This window comes from Argentina silus (assembly GCF_951799395.1).
Source record: "Argentina silus genome assembly, chromosome: 15".
Taxonomy (NCBI): domain Eukaryota; kingdom Metazoa; phylum Chordata; class Actinopteri; order Argentiniformes; family Argentinidae; genus Argentina; species Argentina silus.
This window is the reverse complement of record NC_139669.1, coordinates 16967801-16988141: the sequence shown is the minus strand read 5'-3', so window position 1 is coordinate 16988141 and position 20341 is coordinate 16967801. Positions and strand designations below refer to the sequence as shown.

Here is a 20341-nt window from a genome sequence, read left to right as displayed (position 1 = left end):
TCCCTGTCCTGGCGTGATACACATTTAAGAAATGATCAAAATAAAAAGTCAAAGATGAAACATTGTTAAACGCATCTGAATGAACCATTGGGGAGGAACCATAGACGTCCTTCTGTAGGAACACATCCTCGCTACCTCCACAACTGGAAAGCATCGGAAGTTGGGCTTGTTCGAGGACACCAGCGATTTACCGGCTTGTACTGCACGCAGTTGCAGCTTCATGGATCTAGGGTGGGGATAATGAATTAAAACACAACGTATATATTGATACATACAGGGGTGGTCTGTCCTATTTAAGAGTTAGGTGTAACGTTTTTCTGTGCTTTGCCATTACTACCTATCAACACATTCACATTCTACGAAGATGTCTGTAGTCGGATTCGACGTCGGTTTCCTGAACTGCTGTGTAGCGGTAGCCCGTGCTGGAGGTATAGAGACTGTAGCTAATGAATACAGTGACCGATGTACACCGTAAGTTTAAATTGGATTCTACTCTTGGTGTTTCATGTATTGACACTTTACAGTTTGTTTGATAGAAATCTGCTCAGATGGGAACATAACGCGTGGCCTTGACAGCTCAGAAGAGAAGAGAGGCGTGATGCTAATATCAAATGCTAGCTCGCTACAAGCTAACGTCAAGTTGGCTACAATATTCATTGCAGCACAGCAGCGTGTGAATGAATGTTAGTGCCATGTCACACTAGGATCATTTAAGCATCGTAATGCATCGTAAATGCTATCCTTCTGTACAGTGAGCAATTTTGAAACACCTTTGACACTGTCTTTTGAAACATCCGTTTTGATTTTTGACGTTATATCGTATGTGTTTTTAAGACAATGGGGTGGTGATGGTGGCTTTTCATTGGAAGTGGGAACTAAGGAGCGCTGCGCTGCGAGGAGGCCCGCAGCAGTGATTCTATCAGTGTGGGCTTGTTCAGTGGCATCCGCTCAATTAGTCTAAACATATTAAGGTTGCACTGCCTCAATCACTTAACTGAATAAAAAAAATTTTGACGTCCCCCTGTCATTCTGTTTCTTCCAGAGCATGCGTGTCATTTGGGCCACGGAATCGGTCTATTGGTGCAGCTGCCAAAAGCCAGGTAAGTTGTTATAGAGGGCGCATCTTGTAAGGACGTTTTTTGTCAGACCAGTGGTTCTCAACCTGCTCCATCCCAGACATTTTTTTTGTAGTCCACCACCAGCACTCCAGATTCACCTAGTCAAGGGCTTGATGAATAGTTGAGTGGAAGTATTGACATTTCACAAATACATGAAATGGCTGGGAGTTCCCAAGGAATGGGTTGGTTGAGATGCACTCAAATCCAGCAAGTCTAGTCAAGATTGCTGTCAGTGTTTTTGCATACACATTAAGATATAAACAAGTATGCATTCTAATCTCAGTGGTGTAATTTAAACAGCTGATAGGCAGGTTGTGAACAATATTCATGCCCTCAAGCCCTGAATGATGAACACAAGGCCCGGAGAGACATATAACAGATAATTTCAATACAATTAATAACTTAATGATTTGACTTTGTTTTCTGCAATGCAAAAACAGGCCGTCTCAAATTGCAAGAACACTGTCCAAGGGTTCAAGAGACTTCACGGCAGGGCGTTTTCAGACCCGTTTGTCCAGCGTGTGAAATCCAGCCTTGTTTATGACTTAGCACAAATGCCTACTGGGACAACTGGCATCAAGGTAAGATAAAAAGGTGAATCATTAACAATCAGGTTTGGAAATAAGGGTTCGAATTATGAGACTGTGGCAGACAGGAAAGCATCTATTGTGTGGTGCTTGTGTCACGCCATTTTGATTTTGATTTTGATTAATATATCTTGAATATTTCCGTGCCCAGTTTGACAGATCACCAGATACCCTGAATTATTCATAATGAGTAATTCATGTTGAGCTTCGAGACCACAATGACATCAAATTACACTGTGTTTGTATGCCTTGTTAGATGAGGTGTATACACCATACCACCTTAATCAGGAAACAAGATGGATAACTGTATAATTAATCTAATCTATTCATCGTACAATTTTACTGTAGAAATTTGCTGATTACATTTACCTGATGGGAAAAATGTGTCATACTTCTTGTTTAGTCTATAAATAATATCAAAACCAATATTGTCTGTCTGTGGCTTAAGGTGATGTACATGGAGGAGGAAAAGGTCTTCAGTATTGAACAGGTTACTGCCATGCTGCTCACCAAGCTAAAGGAGACGGCTGAAAATGCAATGAAGAAGCCTGTAGCAGACTGTGTGATTTCTGTGAGTATTGTAAAAAATTCTGTGGATGCTACAAGTTACACTTGAATTAGAATTACACAGGCATTTCAATAGACGAGAACGTAGATATTATGCATTTTATGGGTGTTTGTTAGCTGCATGACAAGCATTTTTAGCATCTCATGTATTGGTCAGCGTGACTTTGGAATCTTCTCCATCCACACCAGGTCCCCTGCTACTACACTGATGCTGAGAGGAGATCAGTAGTCGATGCAGCACAGATTGCTGGGCTCAACTGCCTGCGGCTTATGAATGAGACAACTGCAGGTTTGTAGTGTGCATAGAGCAGCAAGTTTGGCATTAAGGAGAGAGAGAACTGTATGGCCCCCATGAATCTTGATTATTTATCTTGGATGAATATTGATACACACACCTCAATGCTGTCTCTTACTTTTTGTGCAGGTAATAAAACCCCACAGCTTTCGTATGAACAGTTGAACTTGAATCACAGCATGATTCATTCTCTTCTTTTCAGTGGCGTTGGCGTATGGGATATACAAACAGGACCTTCCTGCCCCAGAGGAAAAAGCCAGAACAGTGGTGTTTATTGATCTGGGGCATTCTGCGTACCAGACCTCTGTGTGTGCCTTCAATAAGGGCAAACTTAAGGTGTGTATTAGGAGCAGTGGCTGTACACGGATGTATGAGACCATTTTCACTGAAACGCCCACCTGTTTCTGAAAATAAATCTGTGTCTGTATACTCATCTATATTTATAATATTTTATATTTCTTTTCCCTTCACTTTCCTCTCCATTTGAAAACATTCTTACACTCTTGATTCTTATAATTTCTTTATTTTTTCTGCTACTGTTTTGTGTTTCCCATCCGAGGTCCTTGCTACAGCCTGTGACCCAGAATTGGGAGGCAAAGACTTTGATGACATGCTGGTGAGACACTTCTGTGAGGAGTTTGGCAAGAAGTACAAACTGGATGTGAAGTCTAAGCCCAAGGCTCTGGTGCGGCTGTACCAGGAGTGTGAGAAACTAAAGAAGCTGATGAGCGCAAACTCCTCAGACCTGCCACTGAATATTGAGTGTTTCATGAACGACATTGACGTCAGCGGGAAACTTAACAGGTATAACTTTTTTATTTTGCGATGAATCATTTTGTTGTTCTTTATGAGCACATCCTATTCCCACGAGGTGTAATGAAGTTCGTTTTTCATATAGGTGTGGTGTCTTTAACTAATGTTTTCTATTGATCTCTAGGATTCAGTTTGAGGAGATGTGTGGTGATATTTTAGCCAGAGTGGAGGCTCCACTGCACAATCTGTTGGAGCAAGCCAGTGAGTATAGCCTTCTTGTTTATTATCTTCCTGAATTGTTTGTATATGTATCACATTTGTTTTCAAGTATGAATGTAGTCAGTAGTCAGTGCTGATTCTGAATGGTGTTTCCCTGCCCTGTCAGAGCTGAAGAAGGAGGACATCTATGCAGTGGAAATAGTTGGTGGCGCCTCCAGGAGCCCAGCTGTCAAAGAGAGAATCAGCAAATTCTTTGGGAAGGAGCTGAGCACCACTCTGAACGCGGATGAGGCTGTGGCCAGAGGATGTGCTCTGCAGGTCACTCTCTCTTTGTTTTCTCTGCTCTTAAAATGCCCTTTGGACACCCACGTAGGCTGACACAGCAAAATTAGAAAGCACTTTTTTTATTTTTTATTTATAGCCTTACAGGTTGTGGTAATGGTCCCTTAAAATGAGCTTGATTTGTGTGTTTTTGCTATGCATTGGAAACAAGGTTCCTACAAATGGTTTATGGGTGTCTGCTTGGTGGTGTCTGCCACTGTTGCGCCCTGCTGAAAACAATCTCTGTGCAAATTTCCTCAGTGTGCGATCCTGTCCCCTGCATTCAAAGTGCGTGAGTTCTCCACCACAGACGTGGTTTCTTACCCCATCTCTTTGAAATGGAACTCTGCTGCAGAGGAGGGGTTGAGGTAAATAATTTCCCATGATTTATTATCTCCTCTATTAATTTTAAGGCATTGTTTTTAACAACAAAGACTAAATGTACAATGCATGTCGATTGCAGCGATTGCGAGGTGTTCGCAAAGAACCATGCAGCACCATTCTCCAAAGTGTTGACTTTCTACCGGAGAGAGCCTTTCTCTCTGGAGGCCTACTACAACTGCCCCAAAGAGCTTCCCTACCCTGATCCCACCATAGGTATGTTGCAGTTATTATCCATGAACTCGATCCATTATTGACCCTGTCTGTAAACAGTTTATCTTCCTATTGTAATCATACTCTCAATTTGCACCTCGCCCTCATCTCTTTTCATTGACTTCCACTGATCTGAAAGAACTTGACTGGGGAAATCAAATCTCTTGATGGGTAGGAGGATAGGTAGGATCAGTGCAGATGAAGGAGAGGCCAATTCAGACTGTTGTTGACATGGTACGTCCTTCCCAGGTCAGTTTGTGATCCAGAATGTGGTGCCACAGGCGTCTGGTGAGAGCTCCAAGGTGAAGGTGAAGGTGAGAGTGAACATCCACGGCATCTTCAGTGTGTCCTCCGCCTCGCTGGTGGAGGTGCTGAAGTCAGACGAGGGAGAGGAACCCATGGACACTGAACAGACCGCAGAGAAGGAGAAGGAGGAAGAGGTGCGTTTGTATAAGACAGGTTTCTTCTGGAAAGGAAATTCTCCATCCAACACTGCATCTTGCAACACAATCACTTTTTTGGTCTTAGCCTTTCCTCTGTGCCTGCGTCATCAGTCTTACTCTAGAGATCGGTCCTATTGATTTAAAGATATACAAAACCTCACAGTGATATTCTTCCTTTCTTACTCATCGTTCCTGACGAGGGGCTTCTGCTATTTACTATTTTGTGATAACACAGCTATTTGGGTCTATGTCTGTTCCAACATTGACCAAAAATGTGGTGATTTCACAATTAATGGTCTTGCCCTCTTTGTAGGGTGAAATGCAGACTGATCAAGATGACGTGAAGGCCCAAGGCGAGGGACAAAAAGAGGCTGAGGAGAAGAAGTCTCCTGAGAATGAGGAAATGGAGGTAATATTGAGTGTTCTGTTACTGGTATTATTTTATTCCCGAAATCATTGCGTCAATCAGTGCTCAATGAAACCAAACCATGGGTTGAATGTCATCCATTTGTTTATGTTGAAATGCTGTCAAAAAATGTGATCTTTACTTACGGTTCCAAACCTTCTCGCGATCACTTCTGTCTTCATATTGTTTCCTCCTCTTGTCCCTATCCAGACCTCCCCAGAGGAGGGTAAAACAGAGAAGAAGTCTGACCAGCCTCCACAAGCTAAGAAGCCCAAAGTCAAAACAAAAGTCCTGGACCTTCCTGTTGAAAATAGCCCGCAATGGCAACTAGCCAATGACATGCTCAATCTCTTTGTAGAAAATGAGGTATTTAACTGTGCCAGTCTCTCAGTTTGTACATGCTTTCTTAAAAGTATCTTGCTTTTTGTCTCGCTTCTGTCTTGGTCTTCTCAGTTCCCCTTGATGCAAACTATTTCGGGGGCAGCTTTTAAAAAGAATGTTGTTTCGTGGTGGTTTTAAAGTCGGTGCTTGTGCTTTCCAAAGGGTAAGATGATCATGCAGGACAAGCTTGAGAAGGAGAGGAATGATGCTAAGAATTATGTGGAGGAGTACGTGTACGAGATGAGAGACAAACTGCACGGGAGGCTGGAGAAGTTTGTCAGTGAGGCTGTGAGTAATGTGTCCTTGACTTCCTGTTACAGAGGTTGTATGCCTAACCATAACCTTAAACAACATGTTTCTCCTATCAAGGGGTAAAGGACATTTATAGTTTTTCCAGGAATGTCAATAAACCATACTATATTTCAATTGACTGATTTATAATTCTGTTGACTTTGATGAAGGATCGAGATGTGTTGTCGTTACAATTGGAGGACACAGAGAACTGGCTGTATGAGGATGGAGAGGACCAACAGAAACAAGTGTACATCGATAAACTGGCTGAACTAAAGGTAACATTGACTGTGTTAGGTTTACTATTTGCTACTATGAATTGAATCCAGTGTTGCATCTCCTGTCTCTAACTGGGCTGAACTTTGTGCAGAACCTCGGCCAGCCCATCCAGGAGAGGTACCTGGAGTCTGAGGAGAGGCCTAAAGCGTTTGACGAGATGGGGAAACAAATCCAGCAGTATATGAAAATTGTAGAAGCTTATAAAACTAAGGTATGACTGAAAGGTGTAGTTGTTGTAGGACAAAGTGCTCCTTTCAAGCGCTCACCAGATGAGGTTGTTTTTTTTAACAAACTTTGGTGCACATTTTTATGGCATTTAAAAGACAATTGCAGAAATTGAGAGTAGACTATTTGCATTCTGGGATTAACAAACTCATCTGTGTGAATATGCTATGACAGACCCTTATAATGTAATCATTATATCATATCATATCTCAGGAGGAGCAGTATGATCATTTGGATGAGGCAGAGGTGACAAAAGTAGACAAGATGGTGAATGATGCCATGATCTGGATGAACAGCAAAATGAACCAGCAGAGCAAACAGAGCCTGACCATAGAACCTGCTGTGAGAGTCTGGGAGATCCAGGCAAAAACAAAGGCATGTATTGTTGAAGAGTTGCTTGCCCTAAATCATTTCATTACTGTGTGTCTTGTATAAATCATTTATAGAGCATCATTGTGTTACTGTGTGTCTTGTATATTGTGTATTTGACTAATAACATTTGATTTGATTAATCTCCATAAACGTCTTTGTATCTAGGTTTCAATGACAGTATTTGTAAACGGCCCAATCATATCTCCATGAAGAATGTTAATTTAATATCAATTTGTGGTTACTGCATTTTCAGCATGAATACACGTTCTTCATGTTGAATTTCTCCCTATAACCCCAACAGGACCTGTACTGTACCTGCAACCCCATCCTGACCAAGCCCAAGCCCAAGGTGGAGCTGCCCAAGGAGGACAAGGCAGCCGAGCAGAACGGACCAGTGAACGGAGAGGAGAAGGCCCAGGCGGACAGCGCGGAGAAGAGCTCTGCTGAGAGCACAGGAAACACCACCAAGGAATCCACAGAAAACAAGCCTGACATGGAACTTGACTAGGCTGCTCACCCCCAGGACTGCGTTTCAATCTGAAAATGTGTACCCTTCACCTTGGTGATATTGACTTCCCCCTGAAGATCTGATGGGACTAGAAACATAAAAGCAGTACAGCAGGAAACTCTGCCTAGCCTCTTAGAGAGTCAGGTGAAGATATTACTGTGGATTGCTTATATATATATATCTTGTCCTTTCAGATCTGTTGAAAGGAATCAAAATAGACAGAAGTAGGGAGCAAGGATTCAGATTGAGACGTGGCCCAGATGTATCAGTGAAGTGTCAGTATCTCTCCAGTCAATACAGGCCTAATTAAGACACATCTGATGGTGTCTTTCTGCTGCCATAGCATGCCCTTTATTTTCTTTGCTGAAATAAATTGAAAGCCAATTGCAATAAGCCTGTTTGACAACGAGCGCTGTACACATAATGGTATTTATTTCTGTTGTGTGCTCTATAATTGTTCGGGTCAGTGTCACAATTTGGTTTTAATAAAGTTACTGAAAATCTCTAATGCTGCCCTTATTAGCGCACTTGTATTATTATTATTATTATTTTTTTAACATTACTCTCTCTAGAAAGTTGTTATATATCTGCCAGTAGTGTGTCATTTCTCTCATTCCTCATTTTTACAACAGTAGCCTATGAGTTTCATAGTATACGTTTTTTCGAATTGGATAAGGCAAGATTCCGCTACTTCAGACTGATCCACCTCCCAAGGCGGTTTATGACTCCGCCCGCCTGAGCCTGTCTGCTGCTCTCGACCTCAGTCATATGACAGCGGTTCCTGCTTTGTAAGCTTTTCTGAAAGGATATAAGGGAAGAGACGGATGCAGTACCAGTTATTGTATATTTACTTTCCATTCACAAAACAAACGGGTAACAATAGCCTATATTCACTTGGAGATGTTTTCAATTGCAATTCGTACCGTTATCATTTTCAGTGACAATGATTGCATTTTACTGTAGTAGGTTTGCAATTGAAAGCGCAATGTGTTGTGTCATCTGTTAACTGTCCGTGAAATTTACCCAGGTAACTTATTGCAACGTCTTCGGCTGAAGGTGGTCACATTTTATGGGTGTAAAGTCTGCTTTAGGTGTGGACCAAGATCAATTCCCTCTGATACAGTAACTGTCGTTTTTACCATCTAAGTTTTATTTCCCTCCACACATTGTAAAGCTAATCCAGGAACATGAAGCTGATCATTCTCAGTGACTATGACAAAGCCAGTGAGTGGGCTGCAAAGTACATCAAAAATAAGATTCTTCGGTTTAGCCCTGGACCAGACAGATTCTTCACCCTCGGACTACCCACTGGTAAGCACGTACCTGTAGCATGTTGAATGTATGCTCAGTAGTAACCTATGCAGAATTTGTATTAAAGCCGTGTTTATTTTATGATGCCTTCAGGAGGTACCCCCCTGGGCTGCTATAAAAAACTGATTGAGTATTACAAGAATGGAGAGATCTCTTTTGAGTTTGTCAAAACGTTCAACATGGACGAGTATGTGGGTATGTGCCTCACCTCTATTTCTCTGCATAATCACTAATTACAACAAAAGTTGATTAACTGTGAGGAACCTTGGAAAACTGGTCACCCGTTTTGAAATCTTATAGGGCTCCCAAGAAGTCACCCTGAAAGCTACCATTCCTTCATGTGGAATAACTTCTTTAAGCACATTGACATCAGAGGAGAGAATGCCCATATCTTGGATGGCAACGCTGCCGACCTCCAAGAGGAGTGCCAGATGTTTGAAGATAAGATCAAAGCTGCTGGTGGAATTGAACTCTTTGTCGGAGGTGAGGATGATAATGATGATCACAAGTTCCACAATATGAACCACACAAATAAAAACCACTCCCCTTAGTGTGTGGTACCTGATGCATATACAGTTTGAAGGAGGTTCAACCTACTAACAGAACACAACAAACGCCACATGCTTAAACAACTTCACACTCATACTCGTTGACTATCAAAAAAACAACAACAAAACAACTCTTCTGTATCAGGTATCGGACCTGATGGCCACATCGCCTTCAATGAGCCAGGCTCCAGTCTGGTGTCCAGGACTCGGGTGAAGACCTTGGCTAGCGACACCATCCTGGCCAACGCCCGTTTCTTTGATGGAGACCTGTCCAAAGTTCCCACTATGGCTCTGACTGTGGGAGTGGGCACTGTCATGGACGCCAAGGAGGTCAGACTCGATTTTAGATGTCTATCAATGCCTCTTGTTGCACCTCTACCAGAGGAATTCCTGCTTATACTGGGTATACACCCCTACTGTAATAGTCAATGTTCACAACATAGTTTTCTCCCCCTAAATGTGAATTTGTTACACGTTATGAATACACAATGGTGTTGACAATGCAGTAGTGACTGTTGTGAACTTCCTTCTATCTACACACCTCTCTAAACAGTCTGTCTCTTTTTCACACCTCTCATTCACACTCTGGGTATTTGCATAACAACAGTATCAACAACAACATCCCACTCTTTCCCAAGGTCATGGTTCTCATCACTGGAGCACACAAGGCCTTTGCTCTGTACAAGGCCATTGAGGAGGGCGTGAACCACATGTGGACAGTGTCTGCGTTCCAGCAGCACCCACAGGCAGTCTTTGTGTGTGATGAGGATGCCACTCTGGAACTGCGGGTTAAAACTGTGAAGTACTTCCAAGGTGAGCGTCTGTTCACTGAAGGACTTTATGGGACCCTATAGGTCCCCTGTTAGAGAATATTTGGGTCATATGGTTGCTGCTAGCCTGCGCTTGCATCCCTCAGTGGCTTGCATGTGCAGGTATCAATCCATTTGTTAGTTGTTGGAATTAGGACTGTTGTTCTTTGGGCAGAGAAAAGGGAATTTGGGAATTCATTTTATTTGTTGTTGTTTCTCTTGAAGGGATGATGCATGTGCACAACAAGCTGGTGGAGCCGTTGCCCTCAGTCTCGAAGACGCATTAACCTGCCTGGAAATATAGCCCTATGGTGGATGATTCACTCTGAGTTTTGTACTGTTTCTATGTAACACATGTCTACAGTAGCTTATTGATTATGTCATGAATTTATTTTAGGTGTTGAGGACATCACTTGTGTGAGCCAAATAGTTCACACACTTGCAATCAAAGTGTCTCAATTGTCATGCACCACAATCATCCCATTTGATACACACTTGCTTTTGTAATATTCCAATACGTTATTTTAATAAAACTCGTTTTGAAAACAATGTATCTGTGTGTGTTATTACATAATCCTAAATGCAGTCTGTGTTTTGACGATCCGGTCAGTTCACTGGATCACATGACATCGCGAGGGAGGAACAACACCACACCGCCAGACTGGGAGGAAGAAGAGATGGCCGACCTGTGCTAGCGTTGCAAGTTCGCGTATGAAGATTTTTATTTCGCACACATTCTTTGGGAACTAAAAGTGGTCGTTGTTAAAACACTAGACGCCCACCCAGGATGGCTGAGCAAAGCAATAACGTTAGATATCAGGAGGTAAGTGACATTTGGAAAAACCAAGGGAAAAGTAGACAGCTAGCCAGGTTAGCCTAGCGCTCGAAAAGAAAACGTCGGTAGCTAGCCTTGTCATGCCGATGGACGGGCCCGATCGTGTAGCCAATGCGATGACAAATGTTAACGTCAACTTGCTGGCTTCGTTCGGTAGCTAACTGACCAGCTAGATACATTTCAACTGATCTTACGGTTACCACAACTGCTAATTAGGTAGCGAGCTAACGTTCACACCCTCTTTCGTTTCCTACCACAGCTCGTCGCATTTGTGTTGACATCAACGTCTAAGAATGGGCTGTGTTGCTTATTGGCTACCTAGCTAGCTAAGCTTGCTATACACAACCACAGGGATTACCAAAGCCGATTAGACTACATTTATTTGGTAGCTAATAATTGCAGGGAGATTCTTTGATCTCTCTTTATCGTGTCATATCTTTGATGGTGTGATGTCAGTCAGACTGAATGTTTGGCGATCAACATTGATTCTCATGTTTAGTCCACTTATCGTTCTAGATATAAACAGCCTGGTTCAACAACAGCATGTCACTGACCTCCCCTGTGTTGTTCTGGCCCATTTCTCCAGCTGGTGAATGAGGAAGAGCCAGCTCAGGAGTCCCCGGAGACCCCTGCCCTGGATGCACCCCCACCCTACAGCAGCGTTGCAGCAGCCAACGCAGGTGAGAGGTCCTCACGACACTCCTTTGACATGTTAAAAGCAGAATCTCGCCCTGTCATCCAGTGGATTTGTCGTTTTCATTAGTCAGTAGTAGACACATTCACTAAAACGACTTTACACGTTTTTAAACGTAACTCAATATATCACGCTTTGAATGCCCTAATCAGTCCTGATCAGTGGTGTTGTGGAAAAACCCCTAAATGCCAGTGATGAACAGTGTCAGTTCCATAGTATAAAAACGAATACTACAATAAAACTATATATTTTTTTCATAGTATAAAAACTAATACTACAATAAAACTTAATTGTACAAGTTACTACAATACGACTTGATTGCTTTTTATCCAAATGCGGTCTCCTATATAATAATATTTATGTCCTCATCGTATGTCGTCTGCAGCTTTCTTTGACTACAAAGAAGATGGGGCAAGGTTCCCCAACCCCCCTTCCTACAATGTGGCGACCACCCTGCCATCCTATGATGAAGCGGAGAGGACCAAAGTGGAGGGTGCCGTCCCTCTGGTGCCTGGAAGGGTGGCTGTATGTCTCTTCATATGAATATGTCTTTTATTTTTTTGTTATATTTATTTTTTAAAACAACGTAGACCACATATTAACTGTGGTCTAGTATATTACTGTGGTCCTCTGTGGCTCAGTTGGTAGAGCTTGGTGGTAAACACTAAGGTTGTGCGTTTGATTCCCGCTGGGACCGTCTATACTGAAAAATGTATACACTCACTGCAATGTCAGTGGCTTTGGATAAAAGCGTCAGCTAAAATGCCATATTATTATTATTAAGATACCACTTTTCAGTCCAGAAAACAACAACACCATCTTTTTCCTACTTTCCTATTGTTCATACAGGAGGATGATTTTGTGGCCAGGGATGACTTTGATGATGCTGACCAGCTACGGATAGGAAATGATGGCATTTTCATGCTCACTTTCTTCAGTAAGTGTTCAGTCATTGGTGTGCCAAGGGATGTCTCTTACTGTTTCAAGCTGCTGGATTTTCTTCCATAAGGCCTAACTGGAGGGATGTCGTACACTAGCTGTCTCGTGGCTCCCGATGAAATGGAATATTGAGCAAAAGATGACTGAACACTACAGCACTTATGCACCCATAACAGATGTTATTTGAGATTCAGTTGGCTGATAGGAATTTGAATGCTAGCGTCCTTTTGTCAGTCGCTCCTCTGCAGTGGTGGTTTCTGATGTCATGGTTTGTTTGTTTGATTGATTGTTTTGTTCTCCCTTTTCTCTCCAGTGGCATTCCTCTTCAACTGGATTGGCTTCTTCCTGTCCTTCTGCCTGACCACCTCTGCAGCGGGCCGATACGGTGCCATCTCTGGGTTTGGCCTGTCCCTCATCAAATGGGTCCTCATAGTCCGGGTAAAATACATTCTCTTACTATTTATTTATTTATGTCCATTTTTATTTTAGTTTTCAGGTCAGTTTTTAACAACATCAGTCCTACAGGATGTTGCAAAATTTTTGTTCCAACCCAGCATCCACCCCTGACTCAGCTAATCAATGTCCTGATTAGCAGTAAATGAGTTGTGTTAGTGCTGGGCTGGAACATAAGTCACCGCACCACACCCTGTGCATTTCCAGGACCTCCGTTGGTGATGAAACATTCGCACTTGACAGCAATTTAGTATGTGACTGTTACGTGGATAACTATGATACATCTCCTCTTATTCATACTACCTTTTGGACCGGACAGTTTTCCACCTACTTCCCTGGCTACTTTGATGGGCAGTATTGGTTGTGGTGGGTGTTCCTGGCTCTGGGTAAGTTTTAGTCGAAGTCTTGTTTTAGGCTAGGTATTGCTGAATGAAGTAATGCTTTTGCTGTACTGTATTTTTTCCTATTCAAGTTTTCATGCTGGCAAATTGGTAGTGAGCAGTACACATGCAAAACCCCATTAGAACATATCATTCAAGAGAATAGAATGGAAGTGTTAATAGAGTTAACTACACTTGAAGGAGTCAAAGGGACTGACCATGTTGCTTTTTTGACTCCAGGGTTCATGCTGTTCATCAGAGGGTTTGTCAACTACTCCAGAGTCCGCAAGATGGCAGATCCTTCTTATGCCACTCTTCCCCGAACGAGAGTCCTCTTCATCTACTGAAGGTAATGCCTTTTTACATTCCTCGTAAAAACAAATCAGCAAATTAGACCTTACACTTGGTCTTCCTCTCAAGTAACAAAAGTATGAGAAATCAAACCAATCTGATGTATTTATGCTCTGCATTCCATCCAATGTATGCTGAATATGCAACATATTGTCAATTGTAGTGTCTCACTCTTAAAGATATATTGATCTGCTACTCTAAATGTAATTGTCTTCTGGCTCTCTCTCTCACACAGCTTCTTTTTTGATCAACAAAACTCTCCAGGACCTGGATAAATAATTTGTAATGTTGAGAAGAATACCAATAAAAGCAACACATCTGCAAAAGTCTAAAACCAAACTCAAATACCTATCACAAATCGGCAGGATTAAGACCTCCAAGTTGCCTACCGATGAAGACAGCTCTTGTAACATTCAGGAATCAATTATGTCATTTATTTTCCTTTCATTTGAAACTTTCTGAATAGATAATGATAGTAGTCCTTTTAACTATGTACTCATTAGTGGCGAATGTTAAGTGCTATTTACATTTAAGTCTGTAATGTATGGGTAATGCCTTATATCATTTGATAGTGTGCTAGCATGCATCTGCCTCTCAAGCCAATAGGGAACAGTCTTATTTAGGTGACACTTCACTGAGAGCCCACAGGTGTGATGATGATGATGATGATGAAGAGCATGCTCGACAGCCTCCTAATGTCTTAGTGTCGTCTCAGAATGATCTTGACCTACCAGACATTGTAAGGATGTTGACCAATTGTAGAAAGACATAAGATATGATTTGATTTTACGAATCAGGGCTCACACCTGTTTATAGCATAGTGTAATGATGCACATCTGTTGGCTTTAAGCAGTGTTACTCTTATTATTCAGCCAGTAGAGGGCAGTGGTTGTTGCTACATTTTATGAGTCATTATGAACTTCTTTAAAGGGCAGAATCCTGGCATGAAATATGCACACACACGACGACTCATGACTTGATGCATTTAAATCAGTTGAACATTTGTGTGAAAATTCAAGTTGTGTGCATCTGAAGTTAAGATTCTGCCCTTAAAGTGTTTTGTTGTATAGTCATGCAGATTTAATTATCCTTGTATGAAGGTTATGGAGAAAGGAAAAAAAACATTCAATTTTTATTTTATTTTTGAGTGACGTTTCTCACTAGAGTTTGTGGAGAGCAAAAATATGAGGTATCAAAACGATGGTATCAAGAATGTTGTAAGCAGGTGCACTTTTACAGAATACCAATAAAAACCCAGAGGATTCCTCCACATACAATCTGAATTTCAGACACATTATCCAGGCAATTAATGATGACCAAAATGGTAGCATTTATTCTGTTAGTAGTGAGCATTTATAAGGGTGAAAAAGTGCTTAATTCCTGGTGTATGACCATTCATAATCATTGTAATTAGAATTACAGTAGGAAGGAAACTAAAGAAATGATACATGTCAAATATTCTGCTGATCATGTCAGTTGGCATGTTTACGGTAAATGTTGCTTTCTCTGTATGCTGGTCTTTGTTTCAACCTTTGGTTTAGATTAGCTATGCCCTTGTTGAATGGTACAACTACATCTACGATCCAAACCTGAACTCTCATTTCTCTGTGAAGTAGAGCTGTATCCTTGGGGTCTTATTGTTATGAGGTGTTTTAAATTGTAAAAAGCTTCATGTCTAATAAATGTCACTTAAATCGTTCATGTTTTGTGTGTGTCCATTATTTATACCCCTGTGCTACATGGTGAGAGTCAACTCGATTGCTCTCATCTTCTCTTCTCTCCTTCTCAAAAAGCTTTGGAGGAGAAGATCTGCAGTTCCTCAACATTTAGGGAAGATGTTTGAAATTCACCTCATAGACTGCTAGGAGTGAGATGACCTGCAATACTGACACCTTGTGGATCAAAGATGCAATGAGTCTACACATAAAGTACAGGACCACTACAGGTTATTTCATGGTTTTTAATGTTTTATTACTGTTCAGCCTTGCCAAGTCTTGAAGCGTTACAGAGACACAAATCCACAAATGTTAGTGTAAATCATAATTCAACTGATATTACCTTAAGTTTAAATGTTACAGTGATTGAACAGTACATACATTTGAAAATACATTAACATTTTAGGCTAGCAGCTATTATTGTATAATCATGTTGTGGAATGGAATGATTCATTTGGTAACTATTTTGCTTGATGTTCTCTGTCAGATTACCATACAGTACAGGCCTAGTAGTGTTATATAAGGATGATCATAACAGGGCAGTTAAGCCATGATAACGTATTATAACAATGTTTTCCCTAACACGGTCAGGGACACCCATGGTCCAATTAAAAGTTAGAGTAATTACAAGTTCAGTGGTACTTTTTTGTTAAAATATTTAGGCTACAATGCTGTGTGTACAGTGAGCACCTCAGCCAACATCTTTCATTCCCTTGGATCGTCGATCCGTCTGGGTAAGAAGAAGATAGCCTTCTGCCCAATATGGGTTCTTGAACCACGTTTGGTTTTCCCGTTCTTTTTTAATCCTACATACCAGCTCTTGTTCCCGAACTTGTGAGCCAGATAGGTGTTGTAGTGGTTCTCCTCAATCTTCTCCAGGAAGTAACACTCATCAGTTATTGTTGACTGGGATAAATATACAAATAGTCTCAGGTCAAGACTACTGGGGAGGCTACAACTAGACAGAATGCTATTTCATCATTTGAATATCAAGATGGTTAATGTTTACTGCCTGGGACTACATTCAAAATTACAATGTTCAATCGACCCTTTTTATTTGATTAATTGATATCAAAAATAAACCAGCACTACCCAAGCATGTGTGGATTGCATGGTCTGAGTGGGGCAAGGGGTCAGCAGTACATACAGTATAGTAAACAGAGGGCCGCTGATACTTACTACACTATGCAGTTGTCCCTCTTCGTTCATGGCCAAGTAGCGATCTGCCTCCATTCCCTTGATGACCACCAGCCCATGGTCCACAGCTTTCACCCGCAGGACAGCTAATGGAAGTAACACAAGACACAATGTTTAAAATCCTAGGGAGGGGAAAAACTAACAAAAGCAATCCCTAACAAATAAACTTCTTCTGATAATGGAGATAAAATACAAGGCCAAAGTTGTGAGGAGACAAACAGTGACGTTTTACTGCATGGTTAATCGACACCTTGCTGCTGTTGCCTTTTTCTTATCAGCTGAGTCAAGTCAGCTGAGAAGCCACTCTGCAACATCCAGAGAGTTGACTGGAAGCCCCAACAAATTAAATGGCCCTTTTTATGGCGACATTTCGAACTAATATTCTATTATTCTGACTCCATGCAAGCTAAGTGATGATATGTATATAGTAGCTTACTTAGTTCAAGGCCTATCCCTCACATTCCTGCTGTGACGGTCACTAGGGTAGGGCTATCAGTAATCCACACCCCAATATGCAGGAGATGACTCTTACCTTGCGACTATTCTCTGCAGCGCATATGAAAACTTGTAAACAACTGATAGGGTATTATATTTAAAGCGACTGACTAGTAATTAACTTGAATTGTATTAGTCTGCAAAATGTTACTGATTTCCTGTCCATTTGCAAAGCATCAGAAAAACAAGTATTTAATGCATTTTTAAAAAGTTTAATATTAACTTGATTATCAATTCAACCGCAACAGTCAATTGAGTGCACAATTAATTTAGCAGCAAAACCGATATAGCAATAGCAATATTAGATTATAATATTGACAACATAAACCCACTGAAATATTGTTATGTATAGTCTTACTGTGAATGTCATGCTCGTCCCTCTGGCCTGCGACTGTTCCATCGGGAAGAATTTGCAGATGATATCCGCCATTCATGCAATACAGGCGAGTCAGTTTCTTGTAGTCTAGCAGGTTGATGCCGAATTTCTCAGCCCCCACTGGTAAAAGAGTTAATTCCACATCCGTCATACTCTTGATGATCATATCCAAAACAGGCCTACTGACGATGGTGACTGATGAGCGCACTGCGGTACGGGAAGGGAAACAACGGAAACAAATCGCCGCCTGATTGAGAACGGAAACGTTTGGACTTAATAGTCACCCGTAGAAGCAACAATGAGCTGGTGTCAGGGCCTGGTCGCGCTGGACGGACTGACCGCCACAGAAGAGGGGGCGCGTCACCTGTTGGTGCTCCGCTGGAACAGCCTCGTTTCTGCTGGGTGGCTTCCACACGGAGCGTGACGTATGGAGGCTACATTGGGGAGAAAACTTGTGGATGCAACGCTGCAGTGACAGCCGCTATATACGGCATCCCTCTTCCTTGAATAACGCAATCCTTCTTTATTGAATCTGTTCTTATCTTCTCAATGATTGCTTGGTACTGTAACCTTAATATAAGCAATAAGAACCGCCTGAGCTGTATTGTCAAGGTGGCTGGCAAAGTTCTAGGTGTCCCCCCCAGTGCAACAGGAGTAAAGATTTTTTTTAATGCAAAAAACTTGCACTTTACATCATTGATGTACTCAATGATTGTTCTGTTCTGCATAATAGTATATTGTATTTGTGTCGTGTATGTTTTTAATTGTGACTCCTGACTGCAAGCCAAGTTTCCAATCTGGGACAATAAAGTGAACTGAACTGAACTGAGCTGAGCTGAGCTGAACTCTATGTATGCTGTAGGCCTACTTGTAAGTTGTACACATTTTTAGAAACATATTGTGGCCAATTGTCGGTAACTAAATAGATAACATAGGAGTCAATGAGGGTCATGGGAACTTGGAATTTAAGCTTGACCTCAAGGTCAGTCAGCTGTCCATAAAGACCCATTACAGTAACTCGTTACAGTCTGGGAATGTGGCATTTGGGGAATGAAAAACAGGCTTTACCAACAGTACTGTGGTGAAAATGCAAGGTACTCTCAGAAATTATGAAAAAGAAGCTTGGTAAAAACATATAGCATCTTTTAAAAGGCAGTGCTTGATCTTCAAGCTACTCCCATAACACAAATAAAAAAACACAAAAGAGATGTAGGCCGAGTAGCTGGTGAAGTCATTTGAATGTCAAACCCTTTGCTGCTTGTTCAGGGACAATCAAGAAAACAAGCACCAGAATGGAAAAGCGCATTTATTTGATGAATAAGTGCTTATCATGTGATTATTAAAAGTGGCTTACAATGAGCTGACCATTTCCATTGTTCAAAATTCAGTTAACATCAAATTCAGCATACATTTCATTGTTTTGAAAAGTACCACACAACAAAGACATACAGTTCAACATTTAATTGAATGGAGGAAAAGATCAACATTTACTAGAGGAGAAATAATACAGAGGATATAGAAAACTATTATTTTGGGACAAATACACCACATTTTCTTTACATTGGATTATATACATAATTGAAATTTAAAGCATAACAAAGCTTTAAAAGAAAGCATATACCAGTGAAACATGATCGGCCCTTGATAATTTTCAAAAGTTAATGTCTGCATATGTTTTATACAAAATAGAATTTCAAACAATAATTGGGTAGTGCAAATTTCAGGTTCAAGCTGGTTGATTACTTTCACAAACAGTTTTGTGTGAAGCGACTCCTATCCTATTCACAGTATTACACAATTTGACCAAAGCCATAAAAATAAAATACAAAATGTGTTATAAAACAAAGTTCTGTACATTTGTCTTCAAGAGCTACTAAGTCTACACTGAAATATGCTGAATGTGGGTCTGTGTTTCCTTTGGTCACCTTGTAGCTGAACATAAAATGTCCTGTTGAGTCTGAATGAATTGTTTATTGACACTGATATGTTTCCTGAAAATCTGTCCTGCAGAGAGTTCGGTGTTCACAAAACTGAATGTGAAACTTGTGTATGAATAGCTTTTATTTGGAAAAAAATAAATGTGTAATCTCTTTTCCAAGCAACAAAACAAAAATATGATGTATCTGTAATTTCTATTGCATATCAGATTTCCTTGCGAAAATGTATTACAATCTACAGAGACCAATACATTTTTGGACAAGGAGAGGCGAGTTTCTGGTTTCATACCTGTTAAATGAACAACAGCAGCAGAGAGATTTGTAGACACACTGAATGTGAAAGTAACCCATAAGTAGTTTGGGGGGATAATTTGCGTTCCTATTTTGTATCATCATTGAAAAGAACATACAAACTAATAATTTGGGAGTTAAAATGGCTAAAAGCAGGAGAGACTTCAAATGACTTGGGGATGTGTGCACATACCTCAACCTGAAACTTACCTGATCTGCCAAGTGAACCTTTCCTGACTCTACTACCACTAAACACACAAGAACACAATGTTGGGAATCAAAACGGAAGGTTTTTGGTTCATACAGTCCATCACTGAACATAGAGGACCACATATGCATCAGTCACTTAATAAATTGTCAACCAATGACAACCTGAGCATGGTAATTGTTCGTAATCACTAATGTATAGCTTCATATTTGATGTTGGCATAATGTATTGAAATAAGAAATGTAATTTCCCACCATATGTGAATAGACTAATGAAAACAAACAAATAACAAAAAAAAAACATTGCATTTCTAATGCAATTTGGGTAAAAATACACTGCACCTTTCAAAATAATCATCATTCTCTAATTCCTCCAAAATGTACAAAGTATGTCACCATACATGTACATTTAAATGAAAGCATGACTTCCCCTTAAAGATTCAC

At 40.9% G+C, this 20341-nt stretch overlaps 4 protein-coding genes across 5 annotated transcripts; 3 read left to right on the top strand and 1 right to left on the bottom strand.

Annotated features, from left to right (window-relative positions):
* Positions 1-196: 196 nt before the first annotated feature.
* hspa4b (heat shock protein 4b) lies at positions 197-7872 on the top strand. 2 transcript variants are annotated; one of them, XM_083686003.1, is made up of 19 exons: positions 197-471; positions 1043-1100; positions 1559-1699; positions 2154-2276; positions 2462-2561; positions 2770-2903; positions 3127-3371; positions 3505-3581; positions 3706-3857; positions 4122-4228; positions 4324-4457; positions 4704-4894; positions 5223-5306; positions 5514-5669; positions 5847-5972; positions 6146-6253; positions 6346-6465; positions 6693-6854; positions 7153-7872. In XM_083686003.1, the coding sequence occupies exons 1-19, from the start codon at positions 365-367 to the stop codon at positions 7357-7359; spliced, it is 2532 nt and encodes an 843-aa protein (XP_083542129.1). In that variant the 5' UTR covers positions 197-364; the 3' UTR covers positions 7360-7872. The 2 variants fall into 2 exon arrangements, with proteins under 2 accessions (XP_083542129.1, XP_083542128.1); XM_083686002.1 differs by having other exon boundaries at positions 5211-5306.
* A 270-nt stretch (positions 7873-8142) lies between these two features.
* gnpda1 (glucosamine-6-phosphate deaminase 1) lies at positions 8143-10576 on the top strand. The gene is made up of 7 exons (XM_083685783.1): positions 8143-8232; positions 8534-8670; positions 8764-8865; positions 8971-9153; positions 9364-9548; positions 9857-10031; positions 10253-10576. Exons 2-7 carry the CDS (start codon positions 8547-8549, stop codon positions 10312-10314), a joined length of 831 nt encoding a protein of 276 aa, XP_083541909.1. The 5' UTR covers positions 8143-8232; positions 8534-8546; the 3' UTR covers positions 10315-10576.
* Positions 10577-10676: 100 nt separating this feature from the next.
* On the top strand, positions 10677-15378 carry ndfip1 (Nedd4 family interacting protein 1). The gene is made up of 8 exons (XM_083686358.1): positions 10677-10850; positions 11449-11542; positions 11942-12081; positions 12406-12493; positions 12809-12933; positions 13268-13334; positions 13569-13677; positions 13915-15378. Exons 1-7 carry the CDS (start codon positions 10815-10817, stop codon positions 13673-13675), a joined length of 657 nt encoding a protein of 218 aa, XP_083542484.1. The 5' UTR covers positions 10677-10814; the 3' UTR covers positions 13676-13677; positions 13915-15378.
* A 378-nt stretch (positions 15379-15756) lies between these two features.
* Positions 15757-17613, bottom strand: fgf1a (fibroblast growth factor 1a; the record flags this gene model as incomplete). The annotated part of the gene is made up of 3 exons (XM_083685914.1): positions 15757-16300; positions 16574-16677; positions 17445-17613. 3 exons carry the CDS (start codon positions 17611-17613, stop codon positions 16100-16102), a joined length of 474 nt encoding a protein of 157 aa, XP_083542040.1. The 3' UTR covers positions 15757-16099.
* Positions 17614-20341: the final 2728 nt, after the last annotated feature.